General features: G+C 41.3%; 1 protein-coding gene across 1 annotated transcript in view; it reads left to right on the top strand.

Annotated features, from left to right (window-relative positions):
* NOTCH4 (notch receptor 4) overlaps positions 1-16,023 on the top strand; it is a 55,937-nt gene extending 39,914 nt beyond the window's left edge. The window contains exons 17-32 of the mRNA XM_040405395.1: positions 726-927; positions 1,598-1,748; positions 2,196-2,380; positions 4,627-4,756; positions 6,327-6,566; positions 7,695-7,807; positions 8,949-9,247; positions 9,898-10,266; positions 10,347-10,492; positions 10,819-11,047; positions 11,614-11,692; positions 11,799-11,940; positions 12,097-12,404; positions 12,527-12,674; positions 13,025-13,122; positions 13,322-16,023. Coding sequence (XP_040261329.1) covers positions 726-927; positions 1,598-1,748; positions 2,196-2,380; positions 4,627-4,756; positions 6,327-6,566; positions 7,695-7,807; positions 8,949-9,247; positions 9,898-10,266; positions 10,347-10,492; positions 10,819-11,047; positions 11,614-11,692; positions 11,799-11,940; positions 12,097-12,404; positions 12,527-12,674; positions 13,025-13,122; positions 13,322-14,176 — 3,694 coding nt within the window. The 3' untranslated portion in view covers positions 14,177-16,023. The remainder of the gene's footprint in view (positions 1-725; positions 928-1,597; positions 1,749-2,195; positions 2,381-4,626; positions 4,757-6,326; positions 6,567-7,694; positions 7,808-8,948; positions 9,248-9,897; positions 10,267-10,346; positions 10,493-10,818; positions 11,048-11,613; positions 11,693-11,798; positions 11,941-12,096; positions 12,405-12,526; positions 12,675-13,024; positions 13,123-13,321) is intronic.
* The last annotated feature ends 840 nt before the right edge of the window (positions 16,024-16,863 follow it).

Here is a 16,863-nt window from a genome sequence, read left to right as displayed (position 1 = left end):
TCTGAAGAAAGATACAGTAAGCTGGCAACAGTGGTGGCAACGGTTTCCTCCCCTCTTCCCATTCAGTACATTTGAATGCTTTGCTGACAACTATTAAATGTGTGTGGCCAGCTTAAAGAGTAACTGTCATGTTTTCATCAAAAAATCAATTTTAGCATGTGTTACTGCTGCAGCAGCATTATGCATAAAGCAATCTTTAGTTTCTTCACATACCACTGTTTTCCTTGAGTTTTCCCCTTAGTTACAGCTGTTTAAACATTTACAATATTTGGACCTTCTCAAGATGGCTCCTCTGCCAGTTCTCTGAGGCCAAAACTGCTTTCCCTCACTTCCTATACACACATGCTGTAGCCAGAAGCTCCCTGCCAGCCAATCAGATTGGATTACTGACAGACACGCCTCCTCACTCTGAAGCCTAATGCAGGCCTGCAGTGTGAAGGACCGCCCCTACGTCTTCCTGTCTTCTTAGCCGGAGACAGACAAGCCAAAGCAACTGTCTTTTAAGGGAGCAGTAGAAAAGGACAGGACACATTAATGAAACCTGTTATTATAAGGAAATTACAGATCTTTTGACAGACTAACTCAGGTATACATGCTTAGCTCTAATAAACTAGCAAATTAAAAAAAATATGACAGTTACACTTTAAGTTTAAGGTTAGAGAACCAGATTTAATAGTGACCCCACATTGCAACTTTTATACATCTTTCACATTTTTTCCATTTAGTTCATGTCTTCATGGAGGTACCTGTGTGGATGGCATTGCCTCCTTCACCTGTCTGTGCCCAGATAAATTCACGGGTAGCCAGTGTCAGGATCAAGTGACATTTTGTAAACCAGAAGCATGTAAGAATGGGGGCACCTGCCATGATGTTCCAGGAGGCTACATCTGCTCCTGTCCTGAGATGTACACAGGGGACAACTGTGAGGTTAGTAAAATCAATATTAGGCTATATTTTTTTTTTTTTATGGAAGAACTTCATTATAATATAGAGCGGGTCTGTCTTCTAACCTCTTAGATCATACATTAAGCCTGATGCACTTGGCAAAAAAGCTTTGCACAGATCCTGTACAGCAATACACGAGTCCCTATGGTTCTTTATTACGGACCCATACTGCCTTTATACATTATCGTATTCTGCTCTAGAATCAATGCTTCTAAATGATGATGTCAATAATACGGCGCAATGGCCTTTTCTTTTTCGTGACTCAAGGCCAACATAGATGGTGTAGACCACTGGGTTACTAACGGATCTACACATGTAGTTTGAGAGATTGTGTGTTCTTCACCCATAACTCCTGCAAGGAGGTATGGACAGGTTACTAACCCCAAAGTGGTCTTTATTTGCAATGGCTGACTTATTGGCAAAGAAACATACCTCATATATCTCACAAGTGAAGTTCACCAGACTTGTGTATTACAACAGTTCAAAAAGTAATGGTAAGAAATTAACTATTTTTGTGGAAAAAAATTATAACTATAGTCCCAAGTCATGGTCTTCAGCTCAGTAATTAAACAAAACATTATCTTCCCTTTTGGATAATCATTTTTCATAGAAAATGTTGATATGATTGTTTGTTCTTCTATTCTGTAACCAGGACACAGTAGATTTCTGTGCTCGTAAACCATGCCAAAATGGCGGCTCCTGCTCTCAGAAAGGAACCAACTACCGTTGCTTTTGTGGTCTCGGATGGGGTGGAAGTCACTGTGAGACCTCTCTTCTTACCTGCAAGGCCACAGCTTCCAAAGGTAGCAAATGCAAACTATAATTTACATCTTGCCATAGAAGACACACTACTACTGTATACTTCCATGAAGATCAGCCAGGAAAATGGAAGGTGGTGAAAGAAAAAAAATTCCTACCTTTTTCTTGACTCCTGACTCAAATTTGTACCTTTATACAATAATTTTAATGCCATCTTTTATGGCAGCTGATTGGCGCTTGAAGCTTTTATTTAGTCTGTGACCTACACCCAGATTCTCCTGCACTAGTGATTCTTCTAGTGTTATCTCCAAGTTTTATGGACTCAGATTGTCTAGGCCATAGTTGTGCCTCCATTATTCATGAAATAATACATTCCTAAGTGGTGTAAAAATATATAATGTATATAAATATAAAATATATAATAGAATGTACATGTATATATACTGGTATATTTTTTATATATGTTTCATTTTATTAACCTCCACTAACAGGAATGAACCCAGACTCATTATGTAATGGACATGGACACTGTGTGGATTCTGGTGCATCGTATTTTTGTGTTTGTTTTCCTGGTTATTCTGGCGCTCTTTGCCAAGAGAAGATTGATCCATGCCAGCCAAACCCTTGTAAAAATGGTGGCCTTTGCTGGGAAATGTCTGGGTCACCTTCCTGCCAGGTAAAAGAACATTCTTCTGAAATAGTAAGATAGACGGGTACTTGTCTAATGAAGTGCTGCTCAAATGGTTCTGCAAACCTGAACTTTAGTGTCCTTAATCTAATGTTATGACTGGCAGAAGTCCTAAAAATGACCACCATGATCAGTCTATAATCTACAGGGTGGGCCATTTATATGTATACACCTTAATAAAATGGTAATGGTTGGTGATATTAACTTCCTGATGGGTGTCAGGTCTGAGCATTCCTAGATGAACAGTTTCCTGGAAAGTGGATTGGTCGTCGTGGGCCAGTTGAATGGCCCCCAAGGTCTTCCGATCTGACCCCCTTAGACTTTTATATTTGGGGTCATCTGAAGGCAATTTTCTATGCTGTGAAGATACGAGATGTGCAGCACCTGAAACTACGGATACTGGAAGCCTGTGCTAGCATTTCTCCTGCGGTGTTGCTATCAGTGTGTGAAGAGTGGGAGAAGAGGGTTGCATTGACAATCCAACACAATGGGCAGCACATTGAACACATTTTATAAGTGGTCAGAAACTTGTAAAGAACTCATGAAAGAATAAAGTTACGTTAAAACCAAGCACACCATTGTTTTTCTTGTGAAATTCCCAATAAGTTTGATGTGTCACATGACCCTCTTCCTATTGAAAAAACAAAAGTTGGATTCAAAATGGCCGACTTCAAAATGGCCACCATGGTCACCACCCATCTTGAAAAGTTTCCCCCCTCACATATACTAATGTGCCACAAACAGGAATATCACCAACCATTCCCATTTTATTAAGGTGTATCCATATAAATGGCCCACCCTGTACTATTATTATGCAAATGTGTGAATGATATTTGCAGAAAGTTCTATAAACTAAGGCTTAGATTTACTGATCTTTTAACACCTTCATGCCCTTCATCATATATCTACAGCTTGGGTGAGAGGTCATTAATGTGAACTACCATATATGTGATGACACCTTCTGTAGAGGTTTTCAGCTATAACATACAGCTGATACCCTGGTGCAACGCCTGGGATCAGAAATAACTGCATTCCCACCTGTATAACCCTTAGATGTTGTAATACAATGTAAGGCTCCCTGGTATGCAATCCTTGTACTTCTATTAGGCCCTACCGTAGACAAGGCATAATAGGATACCTGTCAGAAATACACTGACAAGCATCATACACTGCAATACAGAAGTTTATTGTAATAGTGATAAGGCTCATAAGCGGTCAAGTTCCCAGTGCCTGTAGAGACAAAATGTTATGAAATAATGCAAAAAAAGTTAGTTTTTTCAATTCGTATGTCAAAAAATATAAAAAAAGAAATTAAGTTTTTAAAAAAAATGGTATTGCTAGAACCATGACAGCTCATACTCTAAAAACGAATACATTATATATCCTGCAAGGGGAATGTTCTAGGGCATGGATGTCAAACTCATGGCCCTCCAGCTGTTGCAAAACTACAACTCCCAGCATTCCCTGATAGCTGTAGTATGCCCAGGCATGATGGGAGTTGTAGTTTTGCAACAGCTGGAGGGCCACGAGTTTGACATCCCTGTTCTAGGGCAAAAAAACTAAAAAATCGTACAAGAATTTCTGCTTTTGTTTATCTTACCTCCCCAAAATGGAATAAAAAGTGATTAAAAGTTATACATGTTACAAGCAGCAGGGGTCTTCCAGCTGTTTTATTTTCTTAGTTACTACTTTATTTTGGCAGTTGCTACACAACTGTCTTGCATCTACTTTTGGGTTTGGTTATCGCTTCTCTTTGCCTGGTTGATTAGGGTGTAGTTGCGTATGGTTGAGCCTATTTATATCTTTGCCTGGTTGATTAGGGTGTAGTTGCTAATGGCCTATATCTATGCCTCACTCCACACTGGTTGTCGGGTATAGTGTTTACCATATGCATTTCCTCCTAGATTCTGTTACTCAGATTATGTTCTAGATTAGTGTGTTTAGAGAGAGTTTAGTGTGTTGCTATGTTAGGGATTTTTTGTTGCTGTGCTATTGTATTATCTAGGCTGAATTGCTGCTTTGAATTTAGATGGAGTCAGTTCATATATTGCTCCATTTATGGTCATTCATCTGCTATTTTTCTGTATACCATACATGTTCTATACACTCAATTTCTGTATTATCTCATTCTTCCATGACCCTCGGCATTTGATTGCTGTCATCCAATGTTGGTATAACTGTATATATGCCAGCACTGTCTGATTATTCATTCAGTATTCATTTTCCACTTTTAGTGCTCTCTTGGATACTTAGGAAAAACCTGCACAGAGAGAGACCCATGCCAACCACAGCCATGTCAACACAATGGAGTGTGTGTGCCCCAAGGTAGCAGCTATCACTGTGTATGTCCTTTAGGAACCCAAGGTAAGTGCAGATGTTCTAATGGGTTGCGTGCTACAAATTAATGGGCCATAAAGAGGGAAATACAGATCAGTAAACCTGACTGGGAAGCACTCACTTGCTTTTAGTAATGACTATATAGCTACGTATACTCCGATTCGGCACAGTGGGGAATAAGACCATATCCACTACTTCTTACCATAGGCATGTAACTTTTAAAGTGGCCATTAACTTTAGATATTAGTAAGGAAAATCTTGGTGAAACCTGCTGGCAATGAAACTCATGGTGGGTGTTCTTGAACAGTAAATTGTTGGCATATCCAAGATTGGCCAAATCAGCAAATAACTGAAGTGCATAACAATCAAAATAGTTTGAGAAATTCCCTGGCACTTCTAGAGATACAATGCAGTTAGAGAATTAAGCAACCAGGCTCAGTTGAACACATAGAGGCTGAAATGTCATAGGCCAATTTCCAAATACAAGCCTGGGCACGTACTCCATTGCTCCTTTTGGCCACAGACAAACCACTGAGTAAGGTCAGTTTATGACCAAAACATCCTGTATATGGAGATTGGTCAATGATATTTGACCCTACGTATATTCATAGCCTAGTTATTTCATGAATCTGTAACTGAATTGTATCTCTAGGAGTGTTGTAAAATATCTTGAATTGATTGGGGACTGTGACACATCCGTTAAGGTAGTATAACAATCAAAATAAATGCTCTCCACAAGAAGGAAGAAACCCTACTTTGTCATTGTTACAGGCAGTCAGTATGGAGAATGTGCCAACCAACTGGTTTGACTTTGAGATAGTCCTGAAGGCATTATGCTGGCAATCACCGTTTACCTCCTATACAAGTCAGGGGATCCACCAGGCCACTACCTTTTGGAATAGCAGAGGGGTCAGAAACGCTGTTGTAAAGTATCAAGAGGTCAGGGCAGCTAGCTCAGGATTAGTACGGTGAACAGACACGAGTCAGGTCAGATGGCAGTGAGACAGAATACAGGAATCAGGCAGAAGTCAAAACACAGACAAGACAAATGGATTATGTCTCTTTTGTACGGCCTAGCAAGTTAGTGAAACCAAAAGAAAGATAATGGATTGCTCAGGCAAGAGGTGGAGCAAACAGCCCAGTAAATATTCGAGATATGATTAGCTCATTAGTCAAGCAGCTGCACACAGAGGAAAAGGCGAGTTAAGACTTTTAGTACCACAGGGTGAAGTGAGTTTCAATGAATATCATCTCTAATACACACAGAGGAAACTGCAACAGACACAGGTTGAGTGGAGTAGTGCCTGTGCCTGCCCAGGAGCAGGTGACAGCGGCAGTCAATGAAGACAGAAAACGCCATAATAGTGTACATAATGTACATAATAGTGAAAGCCACAGTAGCCCACAATAGTGACACAAAAAAGCCCCATAACAAGATTCACATGAACCCATAAAAGCCAACATCCTAGCAGTACCAGAAACACAATAACAACTAGTATAAATAAGTCCTCATATGATACATTTTAACATAGAATAAAATAAAAAATATAAGATAAGTGTTAGTTCTGTGATTCAGATATTCCTTCTCTTTTATCAGGAGTCCGCTGTGAAGTCAACATTGATGACTGTGCCACCACCGAACCCCAGTGTTTTCATGGGGGCACTTGCCTGGATAAGGTTGGTGGTTTCACTTGCATATGTCCTCAAGGCTATGTAGGAGACCGCTGTGAAGGAGATGTCAATGAGTGTCTCTTCAACCCATGTGACCCTCGAGGGACTCTGACCTGCGTCGAAGTGGTCAATGGCTACCACTGCCAATGCCATCAAAATTATACAGGTAAAGCATTGTCGAATTTCATTTTCTAGCAGATGTTTTTGGAAAAAGTTTGAAGTTCACCAAACTCACCCCAATACAGCATGATACAGGTTTATCAACAGTACAAACAAACCGTTAATGTATTGGCTTATCTCACCTTTTTTCACTACGTGATTGTTGGAATATTTTGAGAAATTTAGTCACAACTGGGCTGCCTCCTTATTTTTGCATAAGGCAATTAGGAGGCAATCCAGACTTCACTGCCTAACTACGGAGGAGAATATATTTTAATTCTCTCCTCTGGCATTCAAAGATATTAAAATCGCTGTGAGCATGCACTACATATACAGGGCGGCCCACGAAAAAGTAGCCTGCCTCCAGAGATAGTATGACAAGATGAGCGAGCAAGTGGATTGTTTTTTTTTTATATTAACCACAAGTCACAAAAGATGCTGACAGTGGTCCCCGTTCACGTCTATACATCTTTGGGCACGTCGGATGATGTTGGCTGATACTGCTTGCAGCTCTTCAACAGTGATGCTGGAGAAGAAAAAATTTCCTGCTTTTTCCAAGATGGGGAAGACACCACACCTCACAGAGCTCACTGGAACGGGTTCATGAACTGTTTACGGAGGAGTGAACTGTGAGCAAGGAGTTATGGCCACCACTTTCCCCAGATTCGTCCACATGCGATTTTTATCCATGGGGAAATTGAAACCAGAAAGTGTCCGCTAACAATCCACATCCCCTATATGAACTCAAGGAAAACAACACAATCCGCTGCTAGCAGTATCAGCTAACATAATCCGACCGGCCCAAAGATGCATAGACATGAACGGGGACCACTTTCAGCATCTAGTGTGACTTTAGGGTAATTAAAAAAAAAAACAATCCACTTGCTCATTCATCTTGTCATACTTTCGCCAGAGGTGGGCTACTTTTTTTGTGGGCCTCCCTGTATAATCAGAATCCATGTCAAGCATTTCCCCATAGTGAAAGATGTGGTTCCAACATTTTGGAATACTAATAGTAATTGGAAATGAATGGTTTGGAAGCTAAACGGTTGAAATTTTCATGTTCCTTTTTATCTTTCTTTTCTATGGTCAACTCTTATGTACGTACCTCATGCACATTTTGCATTCTCCTCAGGTCAGAGGTGTGAAAATCTAATCAATGTCTGTGACAGTAACCCATGTGAGAATGGCGGAGTTTGTGCAGTGGCCGTAAACACTCATCTTGGATTCACATGCTCTTGTCGAAAGGTAATTATCAAGGATCAGTCAGCACAACTGAGTAGGTCCTCGGTAAAGCTAAGACCATGCTAAGGGACAAAAAGTTCATCTTATTTTTAATCTAGCTAAAATATATTTGAAGAAGCCATGTCTTAATCACTTAATGGTCCAAAACTCCCTGCATTCTGTTAACTGACTGGTAAATGTTCGTCTTCATTCACACTGGTCAACCACCATATGGACCACTGAGAAATAACTGACTGTAGCTTTTGACTCTTATTGTGGAGAGTTCGTAGTAGGCGTAAAGAGTCTTATAGGCCATGGAATTCTGCTGTCAAAGTCCTCTCACGTAGTTAAGCCAGTGCTCTCTCTGCTCTGCACTGATGAGGAGCAATCACCCCAAAACAGCTGTCTGCAGATAAGGTAATGGTTTAGGTGTAATCCTAAATTATATCACAAGGACTGTTTATGAGGTCAAACATTGACTTTTACAATAGCTACCTTACATCTGGTGGGATTAGAGGCTCAACTTTTTCTTTTTTTTGTTGAAAGAGAGGTATTTTGCGTACAATAGCTTTGTCCAATAATCTATAATATATGCATACAGTCTAACATTCTAGAAGAAAGGAAAAAGAAACCCAACATGGATGAGACTTTGTGCTTCTTGGGGATGAGCTACTCATAGAGAATAATCAACTGTGCCAAACATGTTTGTAGAGGGGTCAAGAGAGATCACTCACTTTGGAATGTTGACATCACAGAAATCAGTCAATCACTGGGAGTCTCCTGGCACCCCTGGCAAAGAGCTGATTTTTCTGGAGAATTACAAGGTGGCCTTTTTAGATGAATGGATTTGATGTAATACAAGAATGGCTTAAGTCTTCCAGAACATGAGCTACTATTATAGAGCAACTGTCCATTCCATTCCAAGCAAGCCCCCACCCCTCACTAACCCTTTTTAATATTAACTTTAAATTCTGGAAACCTACATAAAAAAAAAAGCTAAAAAGTCTAAAAAGAAAAAAAAAATGCAAACCTGCTCTAATCGTACAGCCATATACTAGAGGATAGGTGAAACCATGTGCTAGAATGAGAATCCTACACTGCTGTCTAACCCCATTACGGTACCATTGGTTCTTCATCGTGTCTTTTTCTCTTTACTTTTGCTTAGGGATATTTGGGGCCCACCTGCAGCACCAACATGTGCACTTCATTCGCTTGCTATTTTGGTGGATCTTGTGTCCTGGGAATGGATGGGAAACCACAATGTAATTGTTCCCATGGTTTTACTGGACCCCAATGCCAACAGTATGTTGGACCGCCAACCTCCTCACCTTCCCAGGGTCCTTGGAAACAATGTCCACATGTAGATTGTCGTAGAACATTCCGAAATGGAATCTGTGACAAACAGTGCAACAATAAGGAGTGCCTATATGATGGCTTCGACTGTAACACTACAGGAACCTGCAAGTAAGTCATCAATTAATAAGTGCCTGATAAAACAAAAAATCCATACACTTATCTTATAGCTTTCTTTCTATGCTTGTTGACTGTCTGGATCATGGATATCCTTCTCCCGATCTGTTGCTATGTTTAGGAGCAAAATTCTAATATAATATACATAGAAATATGTGTTGTGATGTCCTAAAGAGTTGCGCTTCCCACTTCTTCTGATCCTTCTTCTCTTAAAAGGGTTTTCCAAGATTTTATAACTGATGACCTATCCTCTGGATAGGTCATCGGTATCTGATCGGTGGGGGTCTGATACCCTGGACCCTGCAGATCAGCTATTTGAGAAGGGACCGACGCTCCTGTGAGCGCTGTGGCCTTCTCCATGCTTACCAAGCACAGCGCCTTACATTGTATAGCGCCTGTGCTTGGTATGGTACTCTATGGGGCTGAGTTGCACCTCGGCCATGTTACCAATGAATGTGACATCATTTGGCCTAGGAAAAGCCCAGAGAAGTGTTCGTCGCTTACAGCAGTGCTGGTATTTTCTCAAACAGCTAATCGGCGGGGGTCCTGGTTGTTGGACCCCCATCGATCTGATACTGATGACCTATCCTGAGAATAGGTCATCCAGAAAATCCCTTTAATTCCTCTTTTCCATATTTCCACAGTCTTCTCTATGACAAGTACTGCCTTGATCATTTCGCCAATGGTCACTGTGAGAAAGGATGCGATAATGCGGAGTGTGGCTGGGATGGAGGTGACTGCTCAGGACACGAGAAACCTGGAGGAATTGTGATCTTGCTGCTGAGTTACAATGCCTCTGTACTCCACCGCCATGATGTCATTAAACTAGTGCGCTTTCTGTCCATGCACCTTCATGCAAGGTTACGTCTAGCAAAAGACAATGATGGAGATAAGTTGTTCAGGTTTTCCAAAGAGAATGATCCTCAAGATTTGGCTTCAGAGAAGTTGGAAAGGTGGAAGTATGAAATAGCTACAAATGGAAGGGAGGATCATGGTGGAAAAGAGACTATTGGGTAAGTCAGATGACAAGAAACTGACCAGAAGATGGAAAGCAAAACCAAATAATTTGCGTTTAATGCCCTCTGCTCCCCAGGTGTGTCCTGCACATCGAGATACTTGGCTCTAGCTGTCCATTCTCTTCATGTATTGACACCTCTGAAGAGGCAGCACATTTCTTGGAAGCTCTGAATGAGACAGAGCAGCAATATAATTTTCTGGAAGTGCGTCATATTAATTCAAGTAAGTACATACCAGGCGATAATTTTGAAACTACTAGTACAAAAACTATTTGGATGATAACCGTGCAATGCTCCAGGTCACTATTAGAATGAGTGCATCTTCGGTAGAATACAGAATTCATTAGCGGAGAAACTGAATGTAAATCTGTCAAAAGTATTAGCCCCCAATCTGAAACTGCTAAGGCCACTAGCCAAACTTTGCCATATGATCAATGATGCGTTCAATGGACTTCTCAGTCAAATGTGATATCGTTTGTGTAATAATTCTACCCAATATCTTTTGCTCTCTGTCCTAACTCTATGTTGCTTTTACGTGTTTTGTATCAGATACACCCTCTCCCCCTAGTCCTCAAATCCCAGTTTATCAGGCACCCTGGTTTTTGCCAGTAAGTGTTGTCTTTGGAATGGCTGTTGTAGCTGTGGTAATCATTGGGGTGAAAGTCAGCAGAAAGCGTCAGCATGGAACCCTATGGCTACCGTCTGGCTTCAACCGCCATCGAGCGCAAGAGGGGAATAGGAGGCGAGAACCCGTTGGAGAAGATTCTGTTCGTCTTAAGTAAGTATATTTTCTGAATGTATAATGATGGTAAGAAACACTCCACCTCCATCAGGACAGAAAGAAGCTCACTGCTGCGGCACCCAGCGCAGAAACATGAATATACGTGTGGTTGTGTATGTTCATTGGCCCCATCATTAGGCTGTTAGGTGGGGGTAGTGGTGGTGGGAACCCACTTATCATTAGTAATACATCTTGTTTTCCTGGAAAACTCCTTGCCTACCATTCTTCCTTCTCTCAGTGCATATTAGAGACCCTTGCAAAGCTGGCCCTTAGACATAAAAACTTGGCTCTATTAAATTATATCAGGGAAGGGAAGTATTTCACACAATCAGAATTATTTTTTAAAATGATGATTGTAGTATTTACCACTAAAGCAAAATTAGTTAAAAATATTTCTCTCCTTTCCTCTAATAGCATGCAGCTATAACTGCAGCTTCATCCCCCTCCTCCCAATCTATGACTTATTTTATTAGTACAGATAGAATTTATTTAAAAAAAGTTTTCTGAACTTTAAAATTCTTCATTTCGATGCTTTATTTCCACATTTTAATTCTCTATTTTAGACCACTAAAACATGACTCTGGTTATGATGATTCAGGCCCAGAAGAAGGAATTGTTCCACCTAAATCTAGAAGACTAAAGGTATGAGAATAATTCCTTAATTTCTTCCAGGCTCAGCCCTTTTTTTCTCAATTTTCCTTTTTTAGTCTCTTCACAATAACTCACCTTCTCTATCTTGATCCTCCAGCTTAATACAGACCCGACCATTCTTGATCATCGACAGTGGAGTCAGCAACATATTGATGCTGGAGTTCGTTTCCCTCAGTGCATTGCTTTAACTCCACCCCAGGAGGACCCTGATAGCAGAGACATTGACGTGAGAGGTCCAGGTGTGTTGAGGTGTTTTGTTTGCTTTCCCAAAGCTCATCTATCATCATCACCCTCAACATGTTAGCTGTAGATACCAGGTGCTCCTATGTTTTTTCCATTGTTAACAGTAATTATTAGTAATTTGCTAAAAAAAATAATTCTTTATTCCAATATAGATGGAGTGACTCCACTTATGTCAGCCATCTGTGCGGGAGGAGGTCTAGAACCTGTTGGAGGTGGTGTGGATCCACCAGAAGTTGAAAGCTCAGCAAGTGTAATTGCAGATCTGATTGGCCAGGGAGCCAGTCTTAATGCACAAATTGATTCTACTGGAGAGACAGCTCTTCATCTAGCTGCTCGTTTTTCCAGACAAGATGCCATTAAGTGTATGTTGGATGCAGGAGCTGATACTAATGTCCAGGACAAGCTGGGAAGGACACCAATTCATACAGCTATTGCTGCTGATGCTCTGGGGGTTTTCCAGGTACCTTGATGTAACTAGAGAAATTTAAATTAATTGATCACAGATTGTAGACATTCAGTCATGGTCAATAAGATTGTTTCATAACCAAAGCTAATAATTTCTTCCTTTTCTTCCTCTGCAAGACCCTCTTGAGATGCCGTCAGACAGATATTGATGCTCGAATGCATGATGGTTGCACTCCTCTAATATTGGCCTCTCGCCTCCCTGTGCAAAATATGGTGGAAGAACTTGTTGCATGTGGTGCAGATATAGGAGCAACTGATAACAGAGGTATGTTTTCACACATTCATGTTATTTGTGTGGCCTTGGATAATATAGACTTAAGGTAATTTTCCACCTTTGAAAACCTTTTGAGCAGCCCCTCCTCCCTGCCGGTTCTGTGGAGGGAAGTGGGAACCATACTTACTTCCTCCCCATAGGGAACCAGAGCATAGTTGACCAAAAGAGCTAGAAACCAAACGGCAGGTAGTAGGCAAATATGCTTCTCTCCACAGGTCTGGCAAGGAGGGGGGCCGAGCGTGCATGAGTTCTGAGTGGGAGAAGGGAGAAAGCTGCTGCCAGAAAACTCTGGCAGGGACCTATCCTTATCTATTTTTGCTTTCTTTCTGCCCCTTTGATAGGTAAATCTGCCCTGCACTGGGCTGCTGCAGTCAATAATGTCCCTGCAATGAAGACGCTTTTGACGAATGGCGCAAACAAAGACCTTCAAGACAAAAGGGTAAAAAAGACAAACGTAAAAGGGTTTTATGATTTCACTCATGTACTGTAAATAGAATTATATTTGACGTTATGTAAAGGCTGGATCTGTACTTGGCCCATTTAAAAAAAATAGTCATACAAAATTAGGTAAATGGGTGTTATTGCATGTCTACTTCTACTTCTAAAATTCCATCTTTTTTTTCAATATGATAAAATAGGATCAAACAGCCCTATTCCTTGCTGCACGTGAAGGAAGTTATGAAGCTGTTCGACTGCTCCTTGAACACCAGGCAGATCGTGACCTATCGGATCATGTAGGTCATCAGCCTCGACATGCAGCTAGAGATCGTGGCCATAGGGATATCTTACGACTTCTTGAGGAAAGCAGCCAATTTCTGAATAGGGGCACACCTGCTGTCCCAAACACTGGAGCTCCTCAGCTAAAAAAGACCCCCCGACCTCGAGCCAAGGAACTTGTCAAACCTCCTCCTTTGCCTCACATAGACCTCAGTAGTTCTTGTTATCACAGTGCTCCACCTGGTTCTGCTCCACCTTATTTGCAAGGAACGCAATCTGAAACCAGCTGCTGCCAATCACATCTTGCAATGGCAAACTATGGAGGAAATTGTCCACCCTATCCCCGAAGTGGCTCCTTTTCATCTGGGGTTACTCAGTGTCAGTGGGGAGGTCATAGAGGCTGGAAGGTTCATTTTTGTCCGACAGGTTGTACAGTGCCAGAAGCTTCATATTCAGGTGGAGGACAGCAGATATCTCCTCATGCCCACTGGCTACCAGAAGCTCACTATCCCAAATCACCAAACTGCCAAAACAATTTGTCCAACTATTGTTCTACTCCAGCTATGGAGCATCCACCTAAAAAAGACGTATCTAGTCCTCATACCGACCAGATTGGGCATAATGTATACTTGACCCCTCCATCATCACAGTATGGTTACCCTTCTCCTGCCAGCCCAGAGGAAACACAGTCTACACAAAAGACGTGTATGCATCACCATCCTTTCCTTACTCCCTCACCCGAGTCCAGAAACCCCTGGGGTATTGCATCACCATAACTTCATTAAATGTCTTTAATCATTGATCTGGTATTCAGGTCAATAGAAGAAGGGATAATCCCACAAGCACTTGATGGATAAAGGGCATCTTTATACGCTCATTGCCATTGTGCCAAAACATCTAATTTCTTGTTAAGAACTAATTTTTTTTTAGAGATTACGTAAAAATTTGAGCCAAGACTTGTCTTTTTAGATGAATGGGATCAAAACAAGTGTTTCACGACTTTAATCAAGGGTGAACATACCACAGACCATGTGGCTGCTATGGCACGCTTTGAAAAGGGGGTATTCACCCTATTCACTTTGCTACTGGGTATCCAAGATTGGTGGAGGACTCTCTTCTTCAGAAGAACTGCAATGTTCACAACAAAGAAGTAGGAAATTAGCCAAAGGTCATGGAAATAGAGTAAAGAGTGAAACAAACATCAGACCCTTCTGTCTTGGGTGGCAAACATCATAATGGGGCCCTGTTATGGAGCCCCCTTTCTTTTGTGTACTTCACTGGGCTTGATCTCATATATCTTGTGATGAAATGTATACATCTTCCAATTTTGAGGACAATTCTGGTATAACCTGCACAATTGGTTGTCTCCATGTCTCATCTCCTGTTTCATTCCATTCCACATGACTACCCTTCAGTATAATACATTGTGACCAAAGTAGATTTATATATTTAGCTTCTGTAGCTTGAAATAAGAAAATTGTGCTAAATAAATACCCTTAAAGAAGTTGTCCAGAATTTTAAAAGTAATGGCCTATCCTCATGACAGGCCATCAATATGTCCGACACCTGGCACCCCTTCTGATCAGTAGTTCTGCAGTAGCTTCAGCACTGAATCTACACCGCTCCATCAACTGTGTAGTGGACAGAACTGGTAACTGCAGCACTGCTCCCATTGATGTACAACGCACAGAGCTGTGTAGTTGTTGCACCGACTTTCAGTGCTGAAGTTACTCTGAAACAGCTGACCGGGGGACAGGGGATGGTTAGTGGACCATCGTTGATGACTTTTAAAATCATGGACAACCCCTCTAAGAGATACCTATGATTACAAAAAAATTTCACTTCCCTCTTAGATAGCTGTAGATGTATAAAGCTGGCCACACACTTAAGCTGTCCCTTACGACGTCCGGAACATGCTGCCACCTATTTCGCGGTGGCTTAATTCTTGTAGAAATAACGGATGGGGTATTTTGAAATCTAACATGCCTGGTCCATTTTTTCTGCAACATCTGCCATCTGGGAAGAGTTAGGAGGCTCTCACACACATTAGATAGTTGACTGATCCTTCCAAAATCAAGGGATTTGGACAATCTTTGTCTAATATGTACGGCCAGTTTTTTCCGTAGTGTACCCTCTTTTTCCTCTCCAAACTTTGAGTGGGCAGCCTCTTCCCGTTGTAAGTTTTCTGAGCCAGACAGAGCTCTCTCCCCAGCTGCTGCTCCTCTCCTTCATCCCGTTTTTTTGAAAAGCCGAGAAACGGAAACTGCATCTCCCTCCTCTCCCTCCTTCCTGTGTACAGGATACCAAATATTTCCAAGAGTCATGAAAAGTGGAATCACAGCATGCTGGAAGGTGAGAAATAAACCACTTTGCCATAATAAAATAAATTCACATTGGCTTGTGCAAGGAACAATGGGTATTTTTCACCATTCACGGCACATTGTGTCTGGTGACAATACATTCATTCGAACTAAGGAGCACAAGGAACAGTGACTGTAATCACAGACCATGTGCACAGCACTTAGAAACAAGCCTCTTGCACTTTTTCTTACAGGCAGCCATTTGTTAAATACCTGTTATTTCAGTCACTATGTGTATTTTTTATTAAAAACCATGGAAATTATGTTTTTATGCTGTGTTATTATTCACTGGTAACCCTAACCATTCCCATATCTCTGTGCCTCCAAATTTAGGCCCAGGGATAAGGAATAATTTTTTTTCTGTTGGATTATATAGCTATCCTCCCTTAAAAGCATAAGGTCTTCTCAAAGAGTGACATAAATCGAGACTCTATACAATGGCACGTGGATTGTTGTGGCTCTATATTATTTGCAGTACACACTCTTACCCTTACAATCAACCGATCTGCTAAGGCTGGCCATACACATTAGATATCGAAATAGCTAACCATTCAATTAACAGCTATCCCTCCTGACTATTCTTGAGCAAATTGGGTTCAGATTGCTGTAATCGAACCTGATTAGTTTGAAAACTTTGTTAACAATATAGCCTCCGTCCTACCGTAAAATGTATGGGCTCCGCTGAGGTCCTTGAGAACTTGCAGCAAATATCGCAAGACTTGCTTCATCTCCCGTCTATGACGTGCCACTTTTTTTCCCATAAATTACAGTGTCAAAATCCGAAGCTGAACTCTGCTTCGTTAATGAGGCATGTGCGATTCTCTTCTCTCTTCCAGCGAGCAATATTGGTACACAGTGCCCTAAAACACATCTGTGCCCAGGAAATAGTGTCCCTGATACTAATAATTCAAACATAATGTCCCTCAAGAATAATTGTTCTAAGCTGATATTGTGCAATGTGTGTCAGTACAAAAAATGTCCCCTTCTGTGTGTCAGTACAAATAAATGGTGTCTTTTCTCAGCTGCACACTGCCCAGCTCAGGCGGCATGAGGACGATTACATCATTGTGCTGCCCGCACGAGGCCTGTAGGCTATCAGAGGG

The sequence above is a fragment of the Bufo bufo genome, chromosome 8, assembly GCF_905171765.1.
Source record: "Bufo bufo chromosome 8, aBufBuf1.1, whole genome shotgun sequence".
NCBI lineage: Eukaryota > Metazoa > Chordata > Amphibia > Anura > Bufonidae > Bufo > Bufo bufo.
The sequence above is the reverse complement of the archived record's forward strand: the minus strand, read 5'-3'. Positions and strand labels throughout refer to the sequence as shown.